Raw genomic sequence first — 20,328 nt, 5'->3', positions numbered from 1 at the left:
TATTAGGACATCCCTATTTTCATTGGATAAATGTTGGAGGGTATGCACACAGCAGAGGAGAGGGTGGTGGCCGACAAGCACTGAAGTCAGATCTACTGCATCTCCCAGCACCCAGGACCTGTCACCCTGAGGCAACTACCTTATCTCGCCTCATGGATAGGCCGGCCCTGTCTCTCCGCTCCTGCTCCCAATATAGGATGTATCTGCTTGAAGATAATAACACTTATTTGGTGAGCTGATGCCAAGTGTCTTATCTCCTATATAAGGGGGAACCTCTGCCCCTTGGACTTAATTTGGTCCACCAGGTCTCTAAATCCAGCTTCCAGCTCACTCCTTAAACCGCAATCCTTCCCACACACCCAACCAGCACTTCACCTGTTTCACAGTGAGCTGGTCATACCGGTAGAGAGATTTCACCCTGCATAGTTAGTCTTTCATCCCTGAGTGCTGAAACTGGTGACTTGGGCTGTGTCCTCAACCAGGCGGTTAAAGTGTACAGAGGTCATGGTTTGTGCATTAGGGCTGGGTGATATCCGGTATTCAACATTGTGATATTTCACCAGCTAAACATTGCAATGTATTGATATATCGTGATATTGCAATATCACGGTATCTGAAATAAGGGTGGAGATATGTAGAGGCATTGGCTGGCTTCACGGTTTCCCCCATGTTGATTTTTGCATGGCACACACACACATCATGATTCGCAGTATATTGCCAGGTCAAAAATCATGAAACCAATACCACGATATGGACTTCAAACTGGTTTTGGACGATATATCAATATATTGCCCGGCCCTAGTGCCCAATGGTGCCCCTTCATCCACAACATTACGCCTCTGTCGAAGCAATGATTCTTCAACATCAACTTTGTTGGACTGGTCATGTTGTGCGGATGCCTGATTATCGTCTTCCAAGGCAACTACTCTATTCCAAACTTAGAAATGGAAAGCGTAATGCTGGTGGTCAACAAAAGAGGTTTAAAGACTCTCTCAAGGCAAATCTAAAAAAAAAAGTAGTATAAACACTGACAATTGGGAAACACTGGCCTGCAAGCGCTCCAGTTGGAGAACAGCCTTTACCAAAGGTGTCATGGATTTTGAAGATGCTTGAACTCAGGGCAAAAGGGAGAAATGTGCTAAGAGGAAGGCATGCTTGGCAAACCCTCACTGTGATCAACTCCCACCCGAAAACCTATGTTCCCACTGCGGAAGGACATGTGGATCCAGAATTGGCCTCCACAGTCACTTACGGACCCATTGTTAAAACCGTATGGAAGACAATCTTACTTGGCTACAAGTGATCGCCAAAGAAGCCTTTGGACAGAACAGACACAGCCAGATATGCAAGGCAGTTAAAGCAGCCACACAACCACAGACAGGAGTCCCACCAAGTGTCTCCACAGATTGCTGGCTACCTTTTCTCAATTCCAGTCCAGTGGCGCCTTACCTGTGGCTTGACCTCATCCTCGTTCTTATAGTACAGGAGCTGGTTGCCATGAAGGACAAACCAGCGCTGCTGCCAGTTCTTCATGATGCTTCTCTGCTTCTTCAGCCAGCCACGTTTCAGTGCTGGCTCTTGTCGGCAGGGGGAGCAAGGCCGGCAGGGCAAACCAGGGGGTTCCCCCATCACCAGGCTCTTGGAGCGGTCTAAGCAAAAGAGAGGGCGGGATCTACTTTTTCCATAATAATAATAATAATAATAATAATAATAATAATAATAATAATAATAAAACATTCACTAAAGAAGACAAAGACAGAACATTTTTCTGTATAGTAGTACCATGGTTCTCGAATGGCTTAGTAGTCAAACAACTTGGAACCCAAACACTGCAAACCCGGAATTAAATGTTCCGGTTTGCAAACTTTTTTCAGAAGCCGAACATGCTCCGTTTTGAGTGTTACGCTTCCGATTTGAGTGCCACACTTGCATCCTGAGTGCCACACTTCCGTTCTGAGTGCTATGCTGAGGTCTGTCTGTTTTTGCTATTTATTTTGCGTTTTTGTGGCTTTTTTGTTTTGTTTTTGTGAACTGGGTGTGGAACCCAGTTCAGCTACTGATTGATTGACAGATGGATGGATTGATTGTGTGACTGCAGTACATTGTTTATTGCTTTCATTTTATGGATCAATGGTATCGTTAGATAGTAAAATCCATGTTAAATTGCTGTTTTAGGGGATTGTTTTTAAAAGTCTGGAATCCATTTTGCATTCCTTTCTATGGGAAAGCACCCCTTGGTTTTGGAACGCTTTGGTTTTGGAACGGACTTCCAGAACTGAATAAGTTTGAGAACCAAGGTACCACGGTATCTACCAGAATTTGCTCCAAACACTTTAACGCCAGCAATCTCTCTGGCAAGACAGTCCGCGGGCAGGTAGGGTCTCAGCCTGCGTACCAGATGGAGCTGATAGACAGCTGCCCTGGACACAGAATTGACCTGCGCCTCCATGGACAGCTGTGAGTCCAAAATGACTCCCAGGCTGTGCACCTGGTCCTTCAGGGGCACAGTTACCCCATTCAGGACCAGGGAGTCCTCCACACCTGCCCGCCTCCTGTCCCCCACAAACAGTACTTCTGTCTTTTCGGGATTCAACCTCAATCTGTTAGCCACCATCCATCCTCCAACCGCCTCCAGGCACTCCAGGGAACTGAAGTTTATGTTGAGGGGTAGACTGTAAGTTTATAGAATGACTAAATAACCCAAGCCAAGGTATGAAGGCATGGGGGGGGGGTAACCCTGCATTTCTTTCTGCATAGATTGACTTTCCATTGCTCAGGCTATGGAAAACTGCCTGTGATACCTTATTTTGACAGGTGAAAAGAGGCACAGCGGGGATGAATGCTGGCCTGCAAATGGCACAAATAACTCAGGCACGAACTGCAGAATCAATGCCGAGTGCAGAACTGCATCAGCAACAGTCCAAGGCTGCAGAATGTATCCCCCTGGCAATATCTTTCGCTAATGGAGCCTCTAAATCTGCCTGTTTCATCAAGATGTGGAGAGCTAAGAGCTCTGTGGTAACAAGCCGACCGAATTCCTGCACTCACGTAGCTGGCAAATCTAGGTTTCTGTTCCGTCAAGGGCCTCTTCCAGAGCAGGCTGACTTTATTTCCTGCGTTTTGTTTTGTTTAAATCAGATCACGACAAATGTTTCATAAGTGTTGCAGCAGGGGGTGGGTGTCCAAATGTTGATGAACTACAATTCCCATCATCCTGGGCCATTGGCCATGCTGGGATATTGAGATGCGAGGGTCCACGCCTTGGTCCTGAGCTAAGTTTCCCCTCCTCTCACAGCTCTTTGAGAAAAATCAGAAGACATTGGGAGCCCAGACCACTATGTACAGATTTGTGGCACTTGTTCATCTCCGATTTTTCAGAATGCCCCTTGCAAGGGACACGACCCATACATTTCTGCAAACATTTTTTGCAACATGGCTACCCATACTTTGAATGGTATTACGTTGAAAAAGAGAACACAGTACATATTACTAGGGAACTTTACAGGCTCAACTGAGCAGATAAAAGTTACAGTGCAGCAAATCCCACTTCCCCCCCAGTTCCAGAATGCAAGTGTTGGACTTGAAGATGGACAAGAGCCTCTTCTGCTGTGCAACGCACGCACGCACGCACGCACACACACACACACACACACAGTTTCCTTCTCTAAAGCATCAGCAAAACAAGATACAGCTCTACCTCGGATGAATTACACCCCTACCTGCCTCTCGGAGCTCCAGAAACAATTTTGGAGCAGCAAGATAATTATGGCAGTGGAGTATGCTGTGGCCGCCTTGATAGCGTTCAATATCACAATTTGTATTGGCGATACAAGGAGCCAGAAAACTTTCCTGTTTTGATCTCGTGACACTTGAAAGCAAGATGGTCTACCTCCGGAGTTAATGCTACTGTAGATCTGAACCGTACTCACCTCTCCTGGCTTGCTTTATCTTGGGACTCAACATAGCCCTCCTGATTGCAAGTACCATTTACTCCTCGTCTCCATCATCCTGCCCTCCTCTTCCCCATCTTACTGGTACTCAGTTGAATCCCCTCATCGCAGCATATCTTGTCCTGTTTGTCTGCAGCGAGCTCCCGCCCGCACCAGCCTCTTCTCTGCTGCCTTGCATTTAGCTAAATAAACCATCGTGCATTATTTATCCACCAGGCCAGAATTAATTCCCATCCAGAATCAGCCATTAAGTGCCTTGGTAATTAGTGCCAATAAATCACGTGGAGGACAGATACAAAAGGCCTGGCCTCCTCTGGCTCTGTCCTTCGTTTAATTGGCTGGGCAATGACTTGAATGCTGCGGCTCCACCTTCTCCCTTGCTTCTACCAAACACACAGTCTATAATTTGGCAAGCATCAGAAACAAATTTCTCCAAGCCTGGAAAAAGAATGTGCAGTGAGGCAGTGTACACCTAGGGGTAAGCTGTGCATGGAGGCAGAAATAAGCAATTATATAATAATAATAATAATAATATACTGTACATATGGCTTGGGACTGCTTGTTGAAGTAAGGGTAGCAAAATCGCAGCTAAGATTTTGGTAACAACAGAATGGTGACAGACACCCTTCTTTGGAAATTAAACCAATGTCCAGACTTTAACATTCGAAAACTTTACTTGCGGAAACTTAGAGTTACAGATTAATTAAAATGTAACATTTGCAGTTACTTCCAAACAGCTGTATTTTCAGAGCTCAGCACTCAGCCTTCTGTACCTCCTATGAGAGATGTCCACTTTTACCTTCTCCTGCAGTGTGGTCCTCTTTCAAGCAGGGAAGAAGCACCCCAACACTCCATTCAAATTAGCAGTGTTCACAGTGGATCCTAAAACACAGTCATCTTGCTTCACATGAAATGGAGTCTTTCCTTCACTAGATACCGCCCATGTGTGAAGGTGCTGTTGGCAGCACCTGGTCGACTGCCCAGGAAAGCAGAGAGGCAGGGACACAGTGAGCTTTTCCATTCTGTTTTTACCAAGACTCCTCCATGAAGCACCGTTCAGTAACCAACGTTGCTCCGAGTGAAGCTCCACCCCCTTCTCTGTTACTTCCCTATTCATCAGACTCCTCCAGACTCTGATGGTGGCTGGTCAGAACCACTTGCCTTTGAGCTTTCTTCTCTATCGTCAGTGAACACCTGGTTTGGGGAGAAGGTACGGGTTCTGGGAGACTCTCAAGTGACAGTGTTTCTTTCAACTGCTGCTTAGGCTTTGGCTGTTGAATGCTTTCCACCTCATCTCCCATTATCTCCCAACTTTTGCCCTCATCTTCCTCTAGAATGTGTCTTCTGCCAAACCCCTTCTGGAGGCCTATGCTCTCTGCTCCTTCCTCCTCTCTGGAAGACTCCTGGGGAGGTGGTTTAAACTACTCCTCTTCATCTGCCCAGTCCCTGACACCATGTGACCAACGTTAGCCAATCACATGAGTGTCAGTTTGCATTTCTTAGTGCAGAAAGTATTTCTATTCTGCTTAGTTCAAGAGGGTTCTGGAAGGTTTCTTTTCTGTGTGAAATAAGGTTCTTCTTTGGGTTATTCCTTCTGAGAAGCTGAGTACAGCTGGTTTAAACTGGTTTTGTTATCTTTCTGTCAAGGTCATGCTAACTATAGTCAGGCCAGAAGGAGCCTTGGTTTTCACTTACTTTCCTTTTCTATCTCATTGTTCCGATGTGGTGTTCCGTTCTGTATATAGTGTTAAGGTTTAGACTTATCTTAAACTAACAAGAATTTATAATCTTAGCTGCCAAGCATCCCGTTTTTCACGGGAAACCCCCCGGATTTTCAATCCGTTTCCCGCTGTTCTCCCGAATGGAGAAAAATCCTGGAAATCCCCCGGATTTCCTACCTGCCAGGGAGCCTCCATTTTGGGTGCCGCTCTGCCCATGTGTGGGCACCGGAAATCGGGCAGACCGGCACCGGAAGTCGATTCTACGCATGCCCGGCGGCCATCTTGGTGGTGGATTCCTTTTGGATGTATTGGATTTGTGACCATTATGCTTGTTTGCCTTCAGGAGCAGTAAAGCTCTGCTGGATGAAATATTAATTGCCTCTGGTCTATTTTTTGGGAACTCTGCAATGTGTTTAGGTTTTCCCTCCACACGCACGACAATGAGAACTACCGTACTAGATAACTCTCTAGAATTCATTTACCGACCAATCAAATTTAAACACATAGCAACACACACAAGCTCTCACAATTTCAGTGAATTAAATTACTATACTCAACCCTGTCACCTTCCCATGGATAAAAAGGAGGAGTGGGTGACTACCACCAATTTTCAGGCTCTCTAGAAAGAATGCAAAGGCCACAAAGTTGATGGCTACCATAGGCCACGGTTGCCAAGCAATCTAGCAGCAGAAAGAAATCTCCACAATCTGAATATGGCTTCTCTGGGCATTTCTGAAAGCTTTCTGGGATCCTGATTGAAATGTAACTCTGTTCAATTGGATCTGGGACAGAGACCAGCAGTTTCATCATCTGGCGGAGAAGAACAACATGCAGGCATCTTCAACCTCCGATATACAGTGGTACCTCAGTTTACAAACAGTCCCGTTTACGAACGCCTCCGTTTACGAACGTCGCGGACCCGGAAGTGTTTACATCCGGGTTCCATGGCGTCGGATGCACAGACGTGATCTGCGCAGTGTGTGTGTGTGCAGAAGCGCTCTATTGGTGCTTCGCGCATGCGCAGAAGCATGCCTTTGGGGAGCAAATGCCTCCGTTTACAAACGCCTCCGTGAAACGGATCACGTTCGTAAACCGAGGTTCCACTGTACTCGTATTTGCACAAGCATTTGCTCCCCAATCGCTTAAGGAAATGGACATTACCTGCCCTTTTATGCTCTTGTGTCATAAGTATCTGTCAATATATTTGTTTCTAATGAAAATGCTGAAAAATATTTATTACCATGGGCTGCCATCCCTGTTTGCTCCTCCTACCAAACCCCCTTCTCTCACACCTCCCCAAATCCCTTTACACCTTACCAATCCCCTCGCCTATTTCCTCACAGCTTGCCCAAACCTCTCATCCCCATCCCTGTTCATCCCACCCCCCTTTAAAGGCAGGTGGGAGTTGCTTCAGAGAGCGGCTTGGCAAACTTTTCCCTGAAGCGCCTCCCAGTCTCCTTTAAGCAGCTTTCCCATGCGGACCAGGAAGTGACCTCTCCAGACATTGGAACGACTCTGATTTTCTTGTCTCTGCAGTTGTGATCTCCTGGGTGATGCGCATGCCCACACCATCCATTTCCCTCCTTCTCACCCCCTGCTCTGTGTGGCCCCGGGAAGTGGCAGCCAGTGCTGGATTAAACCCTGTGGAGGCCCCTAGGCAGTTGAAATCTTTTTGGGGGGGCCCTCGCAACTTATCTCCTAATACTTCATTGTCATTTTCTTTCAAGATCAAATCAATATTGTTTTGATCCGTTGCTGTGGGGCCCCTAAAAGGCGTGGGGCCCAAAGGCCAGTGCCTACTCTGCCTGTTTGGTAAACCAGCTTTCTGTCCCACACTCTGGCATGTGGCGTACTTGCTTGTTTGCCTGTCTTACTGCAGTTGCTGTGGTCAAATTAACATCAGAAATAGGAACAGGATCTTCCCCTTCCTCGGTGTCCTGCCAGTTCATGACACAATACATTTCTGTATGTTATTTTCACCAATATCTTCATTTTTACGCACTTTCCCCATGTATATTCATTCATCCGGTTTGAGCACTGCATTGCACAACTTGCAGAAGTGCAAGTTTTGAAGAATAGCTGTGTTTTGGTTTGCACATTGTTTTGAAAAGCACAGTTTGAGATATATTGCTTTAAATGCACACAGGATCTGATTTCTCCTTTGCCAAGCATCTTTTGAGCTAGGGGTCCTATAGCGTTGTCATTAACAGCCAATTGGTTGAGCAGATCACTATGTTTGGATCCACATCAACGACATGCTTTACTGACAGGTTCCGAGATCAAACTACTTGCCCTACATGACAAAGGGGTTTCCTATTCAAAGTCGTCCTAAGTTGGACTGGATACAATGCAAGAAGGAGGGACATTCAACCTGCTCTGAGCCTTTTGAAGGAAGACTGGGCCAAAAGCAGAGTAAAAGTGCAATAGAGAAAGTGACTCTCATTTGTTCTCAGGATTATCAGGTGCCTCTTGGCCTTTTTCTGCATGGACACCTGAGTTTGAGGGTACTTCGCATGCTCCTCCTGAATTTTCAGGAAAAGCTTATTTGTAATGAATCCATGTGGCCACATGATGTCATTATTGCCTCAGGAAAGATGAATGAATGCTCTTTAAAGCTGGAGACCGATTCCTCTTTCATTTTTGAGTTACAAAGGTGATTCATAACCTTTCACTCCTTTCTAAACACAGTGCTGGATTTAGGGCAGTGCAGGCAGTTTTCCCCGCACAGTGCTAATATAATAATAATAATAATAATAATAATATAAATAATAAAAAATTACTTATACCCTGCCCATCTGGCTGGGTTTCCTCAGCCACTCTTTTTTTAAAATAATTTTTATTGGTTTTTATACAAACAAGACAAACAAAACATACAATATAAAGTCTGTCCCTCCAATTTCCCTCCCCCCCACAAGTCCACTTCTGCCACCAGTAGTACCCGTGGGCGTTGAGAATCAAAGGGGTCCATTATAAGGCTGGGTTTGACCTCCCCCCCTCCCCCCTCCCCCCTCATCCCCTCCCTGCCACTGAAAGGACAGGGAAGGAGGGGCTCTGAGGATTGGTTTTCCCCCAGCTGCTCCTTTAACACAACCCTTAAACAAACATTAAAACAAAACACATAAAAAATGCAAATAAAAATTCCCAATTCTTATTTTCTTAACATTGTAATTGTGACTTCCTCGATTCTCTTCTTCCTGGTTTTCCTAACTTCTCTAATTGATTGTGGCGGATTTTCTATTCTAATTCCAAATCTTATCCTTATAATATTGACTTAATCCTCCTCCTCCCCAGCCACTCTGGTTGGCTTCCAACAAGAGTTTTGTATTCTGGATGGCAAATGTGCACCTGGGATAATATCCCTGACAGCATTGGTCGAAATTTTAACGTCTTTGACCGCTTCGCCAGCAATGCATTCCAAAGGAAGGCTGTACCTGGCCCTGTGGGTGTTCCCCTCCCCAAATAATTTTTATTCTTTTTATGCTTAAAACACAATAAAACAACAACCACAATATAGCATATGCATAACAATAAAAACAAAATAATGCGTCTTTCTCAATTCTTAATCTTTTCTTCACATTTTGGGGTGACTTCCTCGAATTCCCCCTATCTGCGCTTCATTAACAATCATCTTTAGCAATTTCTATATCCTAACTTTAACTCATACACAATTTATATTAACCTTTCCTCAAAAAACCCCTATAAATTCTAAACCTGCAGTTTCTATACACTTCCAAATCACTTCATACTAATCAATTTTGCAGTATTTCTTTAAATATGCTTTAAATTTCTTCCAATCTTCTTCCACCGACTGTTCTCCCTGATCGCATAGTCTCCCGGTCAGTTCGGCCAGTTCCATATAGTCCATCATTTTCATTTGCCATTCTTCCACAGTTGGTACCTCTTGTGTTTTCCAATTCTTAGCTATTCTTGCTGCTGTTGTGGCATACAGGAAAAAAGTGACATCTTTCTTGGGGATTTCTTTTCCAACTATACCCAATAGAAAGGCCTCTGGTTGTGTTTTTCAAATGTGTTTTTCAACACTTTCTTTAATTCATTATAAATCTTTCCCCAAAAGTCCTTTACTACTGTGGCCCTGTGGGTGTTGGCTCTACGCTGCCATGCCCACCTGGGAAAGCCCAAAGCCCCCTCACCGTGACCCCAATACAGACCCAACGCCCCATCTGAATCATCATCAGAGGTCTGAGAAGAAGAGGAGGAGTTGCCATCTCTGCGCCTCTTGGCCCTGTGTTTGGAGCGAAGACTTTTCTGCCGCTTGCCACCAGAAGAAGGAACTCTAGGCACTGGGAGATCCCTCGAAGGAGCAGACCGGACCTGCACAGAACCAAAAGCATGCGAGGAGCTTGGCTGGGAAGAAGATCCCACCCCACATGCTGTGGTGCTCCGGGGGTGCTGGCTGTGAAGGCTCGCTGCATCATGGCACCCATACTCCCAGAATGACTCCTAGGACTAGCTGGGACTGGGATCCTGGAAGGTTGGAATTGGGAGAACAAGGCACCAGAAGAATCAAAAGCCTCGCTCCCTTCACTCACATCCAAAGGAACATGGGCCTCAAAAGCAGTAGAAGACATGGAAGGGCCTGGCTGAGACACAGGCTGCCTTCCAAACTGCTGAGCCAAAGACTCCATCTCAGTATTAAACCTTGACACGGCCGCAGGATCTGATCCAATATCAGCCATAATTGCACCCAAGCGATCCAGCGTTTGCTGGGGAACTGCTGGGGGAGGCGCTGGACGCAGTGACTGAGACGGGCCTCTGATCACCCTCCTGGAAGGGAGAGCAGGACTGGGATTCCTCTTAATAGGCATCCCGAAACCTTCTTATTAAAACAAGGGGAATTACAGAAAATACAAATGGAATCAAAAAGGCACCCCAACAATCAAAATGGCACTCCCACCAAAACAAGGTGGCGCTCCCGCCAAGATTAGCTGGGTGAAAACCTCCCCTACCCAAAGAAGGTACAAAATGGTGATCATGTTAAAACTGTGTGTGTGTGTGTGGGGGTGTTTCCTGGCCCTAGGAAATTCCCTACCAGCCCCCTAAGCTGAACAGTAGCAAAAGCAATTCGCTTGGAGAGAGAACTCTCCGCGATGCCCAAAAGCGATCACAGCCTAATAAAATTCAGGCAATTAAGGCAGCGGCAAGCTCCACAAACCGGGCACTGGAGGGCACTCGAAAGCCCCTTTGAGGGGAAGGGAAAGGCAAGGCAAGGAAAGGAAGGGAAGGGAAGGGAAGGGAATTAACACAGGAGGGAAGTAACTTCTGGGAGAATCAAGGGGGGAAAGGGGGGGAATAAAGGAAAGAGATCAACAGGACAATCCGTCGAAGGTAAATCGTGCTCTCAGTTGCACAGAGGACACGCTGTTGCTGTTCCGAATGCACGCACCAAAAGAGGAAGCTCTGGGTCACGTGCATGCATATATATAGGTCCCTCAATCTGTTTGGACTGCGCCCCATTGGCCAGATTGAACCTAACATTGAGGGACCTACCAATCGAGTGTTGTGGCTGACCAATCTTACCCACCCACAACACAGGTGGTTGGTCTCCAGGTCTCACCACAACACTCTTTGAGGGAGGACCCGATCGAACAACATCTGAAGAACACACAAGGGCAGGATGTGTGTCGCTCTAACCCCTTGACTCTTCATTGCTCCGGCTATTCATAGGTAAAATATTCACCAGGTTGCAGAGGGGGAAATCCTTAGAACTGTAAATAGCCTCCACACCAGTCTTTACTCTTGCACATAATCCTTCAGTGAGTACACATGCTCCCACAGCCTCCCGCCTCCAGACACAGGCAGATTTGCATGATTCCACTGTAACAGAACGGAGCGGCCAATACTTTAGTTTCATTTGATATACACACCCAAAAGTGGTCTCCGAGAGCTTGGGCTCCCTTCCTCCCCTACCCCTGACCACTCCAGCTAGCCTTTTGGGGGGTGCTGGAGCATACCAGTTCCTCCCAGTTGCACTGGGAGAAAAAGACCGAACGGGCTTTTGTCAGGCAAGATAAATGAATCGGGCTCTGCTTTCCAGGTGGCAATCTTCATAGCCCCAAGCCTGCCTTCTGCATCAGCGAGAACAAGTGAAGCAAGACTGAGTTTCTATGACCTCACATTCTTAAAATAGCAAGCGCCAAGTCCACCCATTCATACTGGGGCAACAGCTTGGATGGCATGCATATTTATGCTATGATAAAAAGAAATCACACACCGGGTTTACGAATCATGTGATAAGAAGATCTCTGTACGAGGTGTGGGAAAGAAATAAAAGGCTGTTAGAGACTAAAACACCATGGTGAGTTTCACCAGCAGAGGTATTAACAGTTAAGAAAGTAAACATGGAGAGGAGGCGGGCCACGTACGAGGAAATATTGACAAAAACTGAAAAAGGATGGAGTTTAAAACCTTTTGATGAAATTAAAGGAGTATTAACAGGATGGATAGAATATCATCAAATAAATGACGTGCTTAGAGAGGATAGAAAAATAGGTTTTGAGGACAAAAGATCCAAATTCCAAATAGAAGTGCTAGAAGGCAAAACAAAGCTTTTGGCAAAAATGTATGATCTGTTGCTAGAGTGGTATACAAAAGATGAGTTAACAAAAGAGGTGATGATTAAATGGGCAAAGGACTTTGGGCATAATATTGAATATGACGCGTGGTTGAAACTATGGAATCAAACCTTAAGATTTACAGCATGTACTACCTTAAAAGAAAATGTATATAAGATGATGTATAGATGGTATTTAACCCCAGTTAAATTAGCTAAAATGTATAGAATGAGTGATAAAGTATGCTGGAAATGTAAGGAGAGAGATGGTGAATTTTATCATATGTGGTGGACATACGAAAAAGTCAAAAGATTTTGGGAAATGTTATATAATGAATTGAAAAAGATGTTTAGATATACTTTCCCAAAAAAAACGGAAGCATTTTTGTTAGGAATAATGGGAGGAGAGATTAGAAAAGAAGATCAAATACTGTTTATGTATGCAACAACCGCGGCTAGGACTTTGCTAGCCCAAAAATGGAAACTACAGGAATTACCTACAATTGAGGAGTGGCAGACAAAAATGATGGACTATGCTGAACTTGCTAGATTGACTTGCAAGATCCGTGACCAGGGGGAGACAAGGTTTCAAAAGGCCTGGAGTAAATATGTGGACTATATGGAGAAAAACTGTAGATCGTTAAAAACTCTTGCAGGATTGAAATAAATCCTACGAATTGACCAATAAGTCAAAAAGGAACTGCAAATAAGAGAATTAATAAGAAACCCGTATGAAGGGAGGGGGGGAAGTCATAGCTCGGCGGAGCAAGGTAAAAGATGAAAATATAAGATGTTTTGTATAAAAGATTGTTTTTTTTTCAATTTGTTAAATTTGGAAAACGGAATAAAATTTATTTTTTTAAAAAACAACATACTGGGGCAACAGCAAGGGGGCCGCAGGAATGGTGAAGACACTGCTGACTCATCAAGCCAGTGCTTTGCCTGGGCCACAGCAAATGGGCATGTGTGAAATGATTTTGGTACTAACACACAAGGCAGAGCTTTCCAAATTGTGTGTCGCGATATGCTGGTGTGTGTCGGCTGCAGTGTTTAGGCGTGTTGCATAAACGCTCCCTGCGCTCCTCCCCGGGCTGGAAAGGGGTCAGTTTAACCTCTGGTTTGCTAGTAAAACTGAATGAATGTGTTGTGAAATGATGCATATCTAAAAAGTGTGTCGCCAACGTGAAAAGCTTGGAAAGCTTGGATATAAGGCTTAATACAGCTTAGAACAGGGGTTCCCAAACTAAGGCCCGTGGGCCGGATGCGGCCCAATCGCCTTTTCAATCCGGCCCGCGGACGGTCTGGGAATCAGCATGTTTTTACATGAGTAGAATGTGTCCTTTTATGTAAAATGCATCTCTGGGTTATTTGTGGGGCATAGGATTTCGTTCATATCCCCCCCCCCAAAAAAAATATAGTCCAGCCCCCTACAAGGTCTGAGGGACAGTGCTGAAAAAGTTTGGTGACCCCTGGCTTAGAACCAGGTTACTTGAGAGCAATGGACCCCTAAACCCTAGAAATTGTTGTTTATTTATTATTTTATTTTATTAATTAAATTTGTATACCGCCCTTAGATCCACAGATCTCAGAGGTGTTACAACGTAAATAAGCAAGCCAGGAGTGCGGTGTGGCTGCCAAAATAAAATGAAATGAAATGCAAGCACAATCTTAGGCTGCGTCAGCAGAAGAAAAGTGTCTAGATCATGAGGAGTAATGGTTCCACTGTATTCTGGACTACTCTGGTTGCATCTAGAATATTGCATCCAGTTCTCGGTGCCACAATTAAAAAAAAAAGATGTTGACAAAATGAGGCCTCCCCAGATGCATAGGTGCCATCTAGGGGGGGCGAGGGCCCCCCAAAATGTTCAAGAAGAACATACGTTTAGAGAAGATTGAGAAATGTTTATTGAATGTATGAGGGGAAATTGTGTACACCTGAAAACGCTGGCAGCATTAAGATAAATTCAGCTGTGTAAATAAGGTTTGATGGAGGTATTAATGGAATATTGAATGGTTTAGTTTTTGTAAAATATGCAGGAATCTATGATATGTAAAATCAACCATGGAAGGAGCAGAAGGGAAGTCATTCATATTTTAAGGATGTTAAAATGAGTATTTTCAATTGTATAACAGAAAAATTTATTAAAAATTTATAAAGTGGTACCTCCAATTATGAACTTAATTCATTCTGGAGGTCCGTTCTTAAGCCAAAACTGTTCTTAACATGAGGCACGTTTTCGCTAATGGAGCCTTGCAACCAGGAGCATCTATTTCTGAGTTAGCGGAGTTCATTACCCCAAGCATTTGCAAGGAGGACGGTACGTAACATGAGGTTCCACTGTATATAAAAAAGAAGGGGGACAGCCCCCACAAAAAAACTGCAGCAGCAGTGTGCGCATGCCACATGACATGCTCACCTTAACCTGCAGCATTGCACATACCCTGTAGCCAGTGCCGGATTTACATATAAGCTAAACAAGCTATAGCCTAGGGCCCCACTCTCTTGGGGGCTCCCAAAAAACTTAAAGGGAAAAAACCTGAATGTACATTTCCAAAATATAAGATAAAAAACAAATAAAATAAAACCTACACACACCAACAGTGTTTTGTAGGCTCCAGGGCCGTCTTAAGCGCTCCTGGCACCGTGGTGCGCCGGATCCCTCCGGCGCCCTCCCGCCCTTTTTCCCAGCGCGGCGGGCGGGTGGGCGCAGCGCGGCTGCCACAGGCGCTGCTGCGCGGCGGGCGGGCAGGCACAGCGCGGTTGCCATGGGCGCAGCTGCGCGGCGGACCAGCGGACCAGCCGGCCAGTGGGCGGGCGCAGCTCACGGCGCCCTCCTGGCGGGCCGGCGCCGTGGTGCCCTGCGCCACCCAGCCTGGCCGTAGGGGCGGCCCTGGTAGGCTCCTATGATGTAAGTCATGGGCCCCGTCTGCTAGCCTACTCCCTAAAATATCACTGGTTTGCTCTTTTCTGTGTATAGGGTGCCTACATTCTGCATGGACTGGTTGCATGGCAACATGTGCAAATGGCTTTAGATACCTGTTAGGTCCATAAATTACCATATAGCATATATTCAACACAAAAAAACAGAAACAATTTGTTGTTGACAAAGGACAGCTGGACATATCAAGGGCCCCATTACCTTCAGTAGCTTAGGGCCGCATCAAACCTAAATCCGGCCCTGCCCGTGACGTGCACACGAAACGCCAACATGTGGAAATGGGTGGGTGGGAAGGGGCTCAGAAAGTTTTAGGTAAATGAGCTCTTAGCAGAAGCAACTTTCGAACCCAAGGCCTTCTCAATTGAGAGCAGCATCTCTTGCCAGGTGCTACGCAAAACTCCCACATGCCAACTCCCCCCCCCCCAGCGCCACCAGATAAGCAGCCCCTGACCTTGTCGTGCATTTTCACTCCAACAGAGCTTGTGGGCTGCTCTCTGCTGCGCCACTTCTGCTTTTGCCAGGAAATAAGCACACAACTGCCTAGTCAAGTGAATCTCAGTAGAAAGTGATAGGAGAGAGAGCAGAAGCTTTAAGATGCCCGGCAGCTCAGAACATGCTGCTGTTGTCTTTGGCTAGAGGCGCTGCCGGCTCCGGGGAAACGCCAGCCCAGGTATGTTCAAACGGCCCTGCCCTCTCTCCATTTTCCCTTTCAGATCATTGCTGGCTGGTGCCTTCTGTAAAGTTGCCATCCCAGAGAACAGAAAGTACGTATGTGAGAGTTCAGGTTGTGGCAGCGTGGCAAGAGGGTGGCTACTACCAATCATAGAAGCCGAAAGAGGAGACAAAAGACACAGAGGTAGGAAGGCTGGGCTGAAGTACACCTGAGAACTTCATATCTGCTCCATGCTTCCCATATACTCATATACCGATTTGCTAATTATTAACCCCCCTTCCCCCCTTCTTGATTCTTTCCTGCTGTACTTTCTGTCTGTGCTGGTAGCACCGAGATTTCCCCTGAACACGGTGTCATTGGGCTCCCCAACCCGATACTGAGAATTTGCAGATATTTCCAAAAGGCAGGAATCTGAGAGGAGCACAGGGAAGTTCCAGAGCTGGGGAGGGTCAAAGTCAACAAAGGGGTGTTTCTTAGCCAGAGCTATCCATTTCTCTGCAGGCAAAGGGTGGTATTCAGTTAGGTTTCACTCTTTGTAGACCCACTTATTAATGGACATGGCTAAGTTCCATTGGGGATGCGGGTGGCACTGTGGTCTAAACCACAGAGCCTAGGGCTTGCCGATCAGAAGGTCGGCGCTTCGAATCCCTGCAACAGGGTAAGCTCCCGTTGCTCGGTCCCAGCTCCTGCCCACCTAGCAGTTCGAAAGCACGTCAAAATGCAAGTACAGTGGAACCTCGGTTTACGAACACCTCGGTTTACGAATTTTCGGTTTACGAACGCCGCGGACCCATCTGGAACGGATTAATTCACTTTCCATTACTTTCAATGGGAAAGTTCACTTCGCTTTATGAATGCTTCAGTTTATGAACAGACTTCCGCAACCAATTGTGTTCATAAACCGAGGTACCACTGTAGATAAATAGGTACCGCTCCGGCGGGAAGGTAAAGGGCGTTTCTGTGCGCTGCTTTGGTTCGCAGGAAAGTTGCTTAGTCATGCTGGCCACATGACCCGGAAGCTGTCTGCAGACAAACGCTGGCTCCCTCGGCCTATAGAGCGAGATGAACGCGCAACCCCAGAGTCATTCGTGACTGGACCTAACAGTCAGGGGGACTTAATGGTCAGGGCTACCTTTACCTTTTCCTTAAGTTCCATTGATTCGGGTTGGTTTAGTTGAATACCACCCAAAGAGATGTAGCATGAAAGAGCCCATCAAGGTGGACTGGTAGTGGTTAGACAGGCCCAAAAAATTATTGACATCTCAGCTTACCCTGGTTGTAAATCACTGAGTTTTCGGTGTTGCAGGGAGGAACTTGGCCAGATTATACTCTCGCCTCCCAGACTTGTTTTCTGATTAATTATACAGAACTAACCAAGGCTTGCAATGGTGTAGCACAGGCATCCCCAAACTGCGGCCCTCCAGATGTTTTGGCCTACAACTCCCATGATCCCTAGCTAACAGGACCAGTGGTCGGGGAAGATGGGAATTGTAGTCCAAAACATCTGGAGGGCCGAAGTCTGGGGATGCCTGGTGTAGCACTAGTAAATGGCACTTCTTCCACCTTTTGCAACCTGAACCTTCGTAAGCATGCTCAGATAATCTAAGCATGGCAATTGGCGTCGCATGTGGGGGGCCACAGGGACGGTTGCCCCAGGTGCAAAATTGTTAGGGGTGCAAAATTTCATCACCCAGTGTGAAGTGACATCTCCAGCCAACAGAACGACTCTTCTTATCTCTGCTGTTGCAACCTTCTGGGAGACAGACACTGTTAGGCAGTTGAATGCAAATGCATACTCTGTCCACTTCCCTCCCTCCCCCTCCCCCAAAAGAGAAAAACGTTTCTCTATCTCCTTCCCCCATGCTGTGTCTAATTTTATAAACTTCTGAAGTTTATAAAGAAACCAAAGTTTTCTCTTCTCTCCTCCAGAAGCCATATTGGACTTTCTGAAGCAGCTGACACAAAGGGTCTACCAGTTTAGAGGGGAATTTGCTCAAAACAGTTTTGTTTCTCCTTATGCCTATTGTATACAGTTATCAAATGCACTTTGCTCCACCTTGGGCTGTTAAAAACGGTTGGATGGGTTTCATTTCCTGGTTCTTAGGCACTTAAAGCCGTTCCAGATTTACCTTGCATAGCCTCTTTGTGACCAGTTAAGAAAGCAAACTTAGGGCTAGCAAACACATGAATAACTGTATTGTTACAAAAGTTGGGTGCCACCCCCCCTCTCTCTGCTAAGCGGTGCCAAGAGCCCGTGGGGTTCCAGACACTCACCCAGGGTCTGTGTTCCTTTGGAGAATTGAGACTTGGAGGAGACCGTCATAGCTTTAAGAAATGTAGTTTCTTCACCTATCTGCACCTTCAGTCTGCATGGAGGGAGGCCAGATCTTACAGCTTGGTCATTTCAAGAGGGGCTTGTACCCCACAGCAGAGAAGCCAGCCTTCAGCCAGCCTGCCCAAGATGGACCCCAGTCTTTTCCCTCCTTCACAAAACACCTTGCTAAAAACTATTTTCTGGTCACCTCACACCTCAACTTATTATTATTTATTTTTATTTTTATTTTTACAAATGTTTTATTGTGGAAATTCCACAGTAATAAAACAAATAGTTACAATAATACAAAAATAAACAAAAGTAAACATCGCTATTACATTTCATTAATTAGATTCCATTTATAATTGACCCCCCTAATGACAAATAATTACAATTACAACAAATAAAGGCTTGACATATCTTGCTTTGCATGTCATGCATCTATCTCATATATTGGTTTCACCTTTTAAGTTGCATTACTGAAATAAATGCAAAATATTCTGAGTTTCACCTGTATTAGAAGTGAAATGAATTGAAAACAATGCTGCTGCTCTAAATTGTTTGCACCATTTTGCAGCAGAATTGGGGACCCACAACCTTTGCTCACCTGGAGATTCATCTCCCGTGCACCGTTGCTAATACATAATCTTAGGACCCGTTTCAACACTACCTTAGCATCATGATTCTTCTCATTCCATTCCGCCAATATAGGAACTCATAACTCAGAGAGGATGGATTTAGAAACCCTGAGGTCAGTTCCGGCCCCGGGTAGGGGAAGTGCCACCGGGGTGTGTGTGACACAACCACGTCAGTGAACTATAAATGTCAGGTTTGCACGTTGCCACAAAAATGTAGGAAGAAGCGGCTTCCATGGCACTGCCATAACATCTGAACTGTCACTACAAGGTGATGGGCTGCTCTGTACAGTGAAACGGAGACCTTGCTCCCAAACCTTTTGCACTGTTGTGTCAGCACAGCAACTCATCCAGTCCCGCTGTTAGTGTAAGACACCCTGCAAGAAAATGACATTTTGGTCTTTCTTCCCAGATCACTTTGACCCAAGCATGGAGGCTGAGCTAGAGTTCCCAAAACAGCTGGAAGAGGATTCACCCGACAAGAATGCAGGCCAGGATCAAACCCAAACAGAACCTGCTGAGCTCAGTAAGAAAGATCCAAGCGAGTGCCCTCCCTTCCTATGGGAGACCCTAAGCAAGCAGTTCATGGAATATGGGGAGATGGATCCTGCAGAGCTACAAAGCCAACTTCTGACTTTCTTGCCCATATTTCTGAAGGTTGGTTGGATCTCTGCCTATTGCATATTTTTGTTATGAGGTCTTGCTCATACAGTACTGAGGGATGGGGTAGGGTGGTCGAAAGAACTTCTCTAATGTGTGCATGTGGGGGACAAGGTGGCAACCCTCCCCGCAAAACTGCAACCACTGGAATATCAACAGCCTCCATTTTACTCCCTCTGAAGGTCGGCGGTTCGAATCCCCGTGACGGGGTGAGCTCCCGTTGCTTGGTCCCAGCTCCTGCCAACCTAGCAGTTCGAAAGCACGTCAAAGTGCAAGTAGATAAATAGGAACCGCTACAGCGGGAAGGTAAACGGCGTTTCCATGTGCTGCTCTGGTTTGCCAGAAGCGGCTTTGTCATGCTGGCCACATGACCTGGAAGCTATACGCCGGCTCCCTCGGCCAATAATGCGAGATGAGCCCGCAAGCCCAGAGTCGGTCACGACTGGACCTAATGGTCAGGGGTCCCCTTTACCTTTACCTTTAAGCAACAGTAATGGGTTTCAAGAGGTGAGCGAGTAGAATTTGACTGAATATCTAGGAATGGTTTTGCTGGGCAATGAATTGGATCACAAAGTAGAAACTGCAGAATACCTGGGAATTTTTTAAGAGGGAGAGAGAAGGTTTACACACTATGCAGCGTCGCCGCTATCCTTCTGGCTGCCCGGGGCGGCAAACCAGAAGGCACCCTGCGGGGGGCGGTGCCCCAGCACCGGCAACCCACTCCATAGCGCGACATGTGCTTCTTCCTACTCAGGTGGAGCGGCGAGGGGTGGCCCGCCTGCTCTCTGGCCCGCCCCTTGCCTCTGCCCCACCAGGAAGAAGCGAGGGGCGAGGCCAGAAACACCGGGGCCTCCGCGATGGCAGT

The 20,328-nt window shown here is 46.2% G+C and overlaps 2 protein-coding genes across 6 annotated transcripts in view; one reads left to right on the top strand and one right to left on the bottom strand.

Moving 5' to 3' along the window:
• ARHGAP22 (Rho GTPase activating protein 22) overlaps positions 1 to 15,751 on the bottom strand; it is a 44,253-nt gene extending 28,502 nt beyond the window's left edge. The window contains exons 1-2 of one of the 2 annotated variants that reach the window (XM_035137485.2): positions 15,633 to 15,751; positions 1,450 to 1,649 (exon numbers count right to left, since the gene is read on the bottom strand). In XM_035137485.2, coding sequence (XP_034993376.2) covers positions 1,450 to 1,629 — 180 coding nt within the window. In that variant the 5' untranslated portion in view covers positions 1,630 to 1,649; positions 15,633 to 15,751. Of the gene's footprint in view, positions 1 to 1,449; positions 1,930 to 15,632 lie in introns of those variants that run through there. The other variant, XM_060275117.1, reaches the window with a different exon arrangement.
• The window catches only part of WDFY4 (WDFY family member 4), a 173,296-nt gene continuing 168,666 nt past the window's right edge, over positions 15,699 to 20,328 (top strand). For 3 of the 4 annotated variants that reach the window (XM_060275113.1, XM_060275115.1, XM_060275116.1), the window contains exons 1-2: positions 15,699 to 15,851; positions 19,216 to 19,460. In XM_060275113.1, the coding sequence (XP_060131096.1) occupies positions 19,233 to 19,460 (228 nt within the window). In that variant the 5' untranslated portion in view covers positions 15,699 to 15,851; positions 19,216 to 19,232. The other variant, XM_060275114.1, reaches the window with a different exon arrangement.

Source organism: Zootoca vivipara, chromosome 5, assembly GCF_963506605.1.
Source record: "Zootoca vivipara chromosome 5, rZooViv1.1, whole genome shotgun sequence".
NCBI lineage: Eukaryota > Metazoa > Chordata > Lepidosauria > Squamata > Lacertidae > Zootoca > Zootoca vivipara.
The sequence above is the reverse complement of the archived record's forward strand: the minus strand, read 5'-3'. Positions and strand labels throughout refer to the sequence as shown.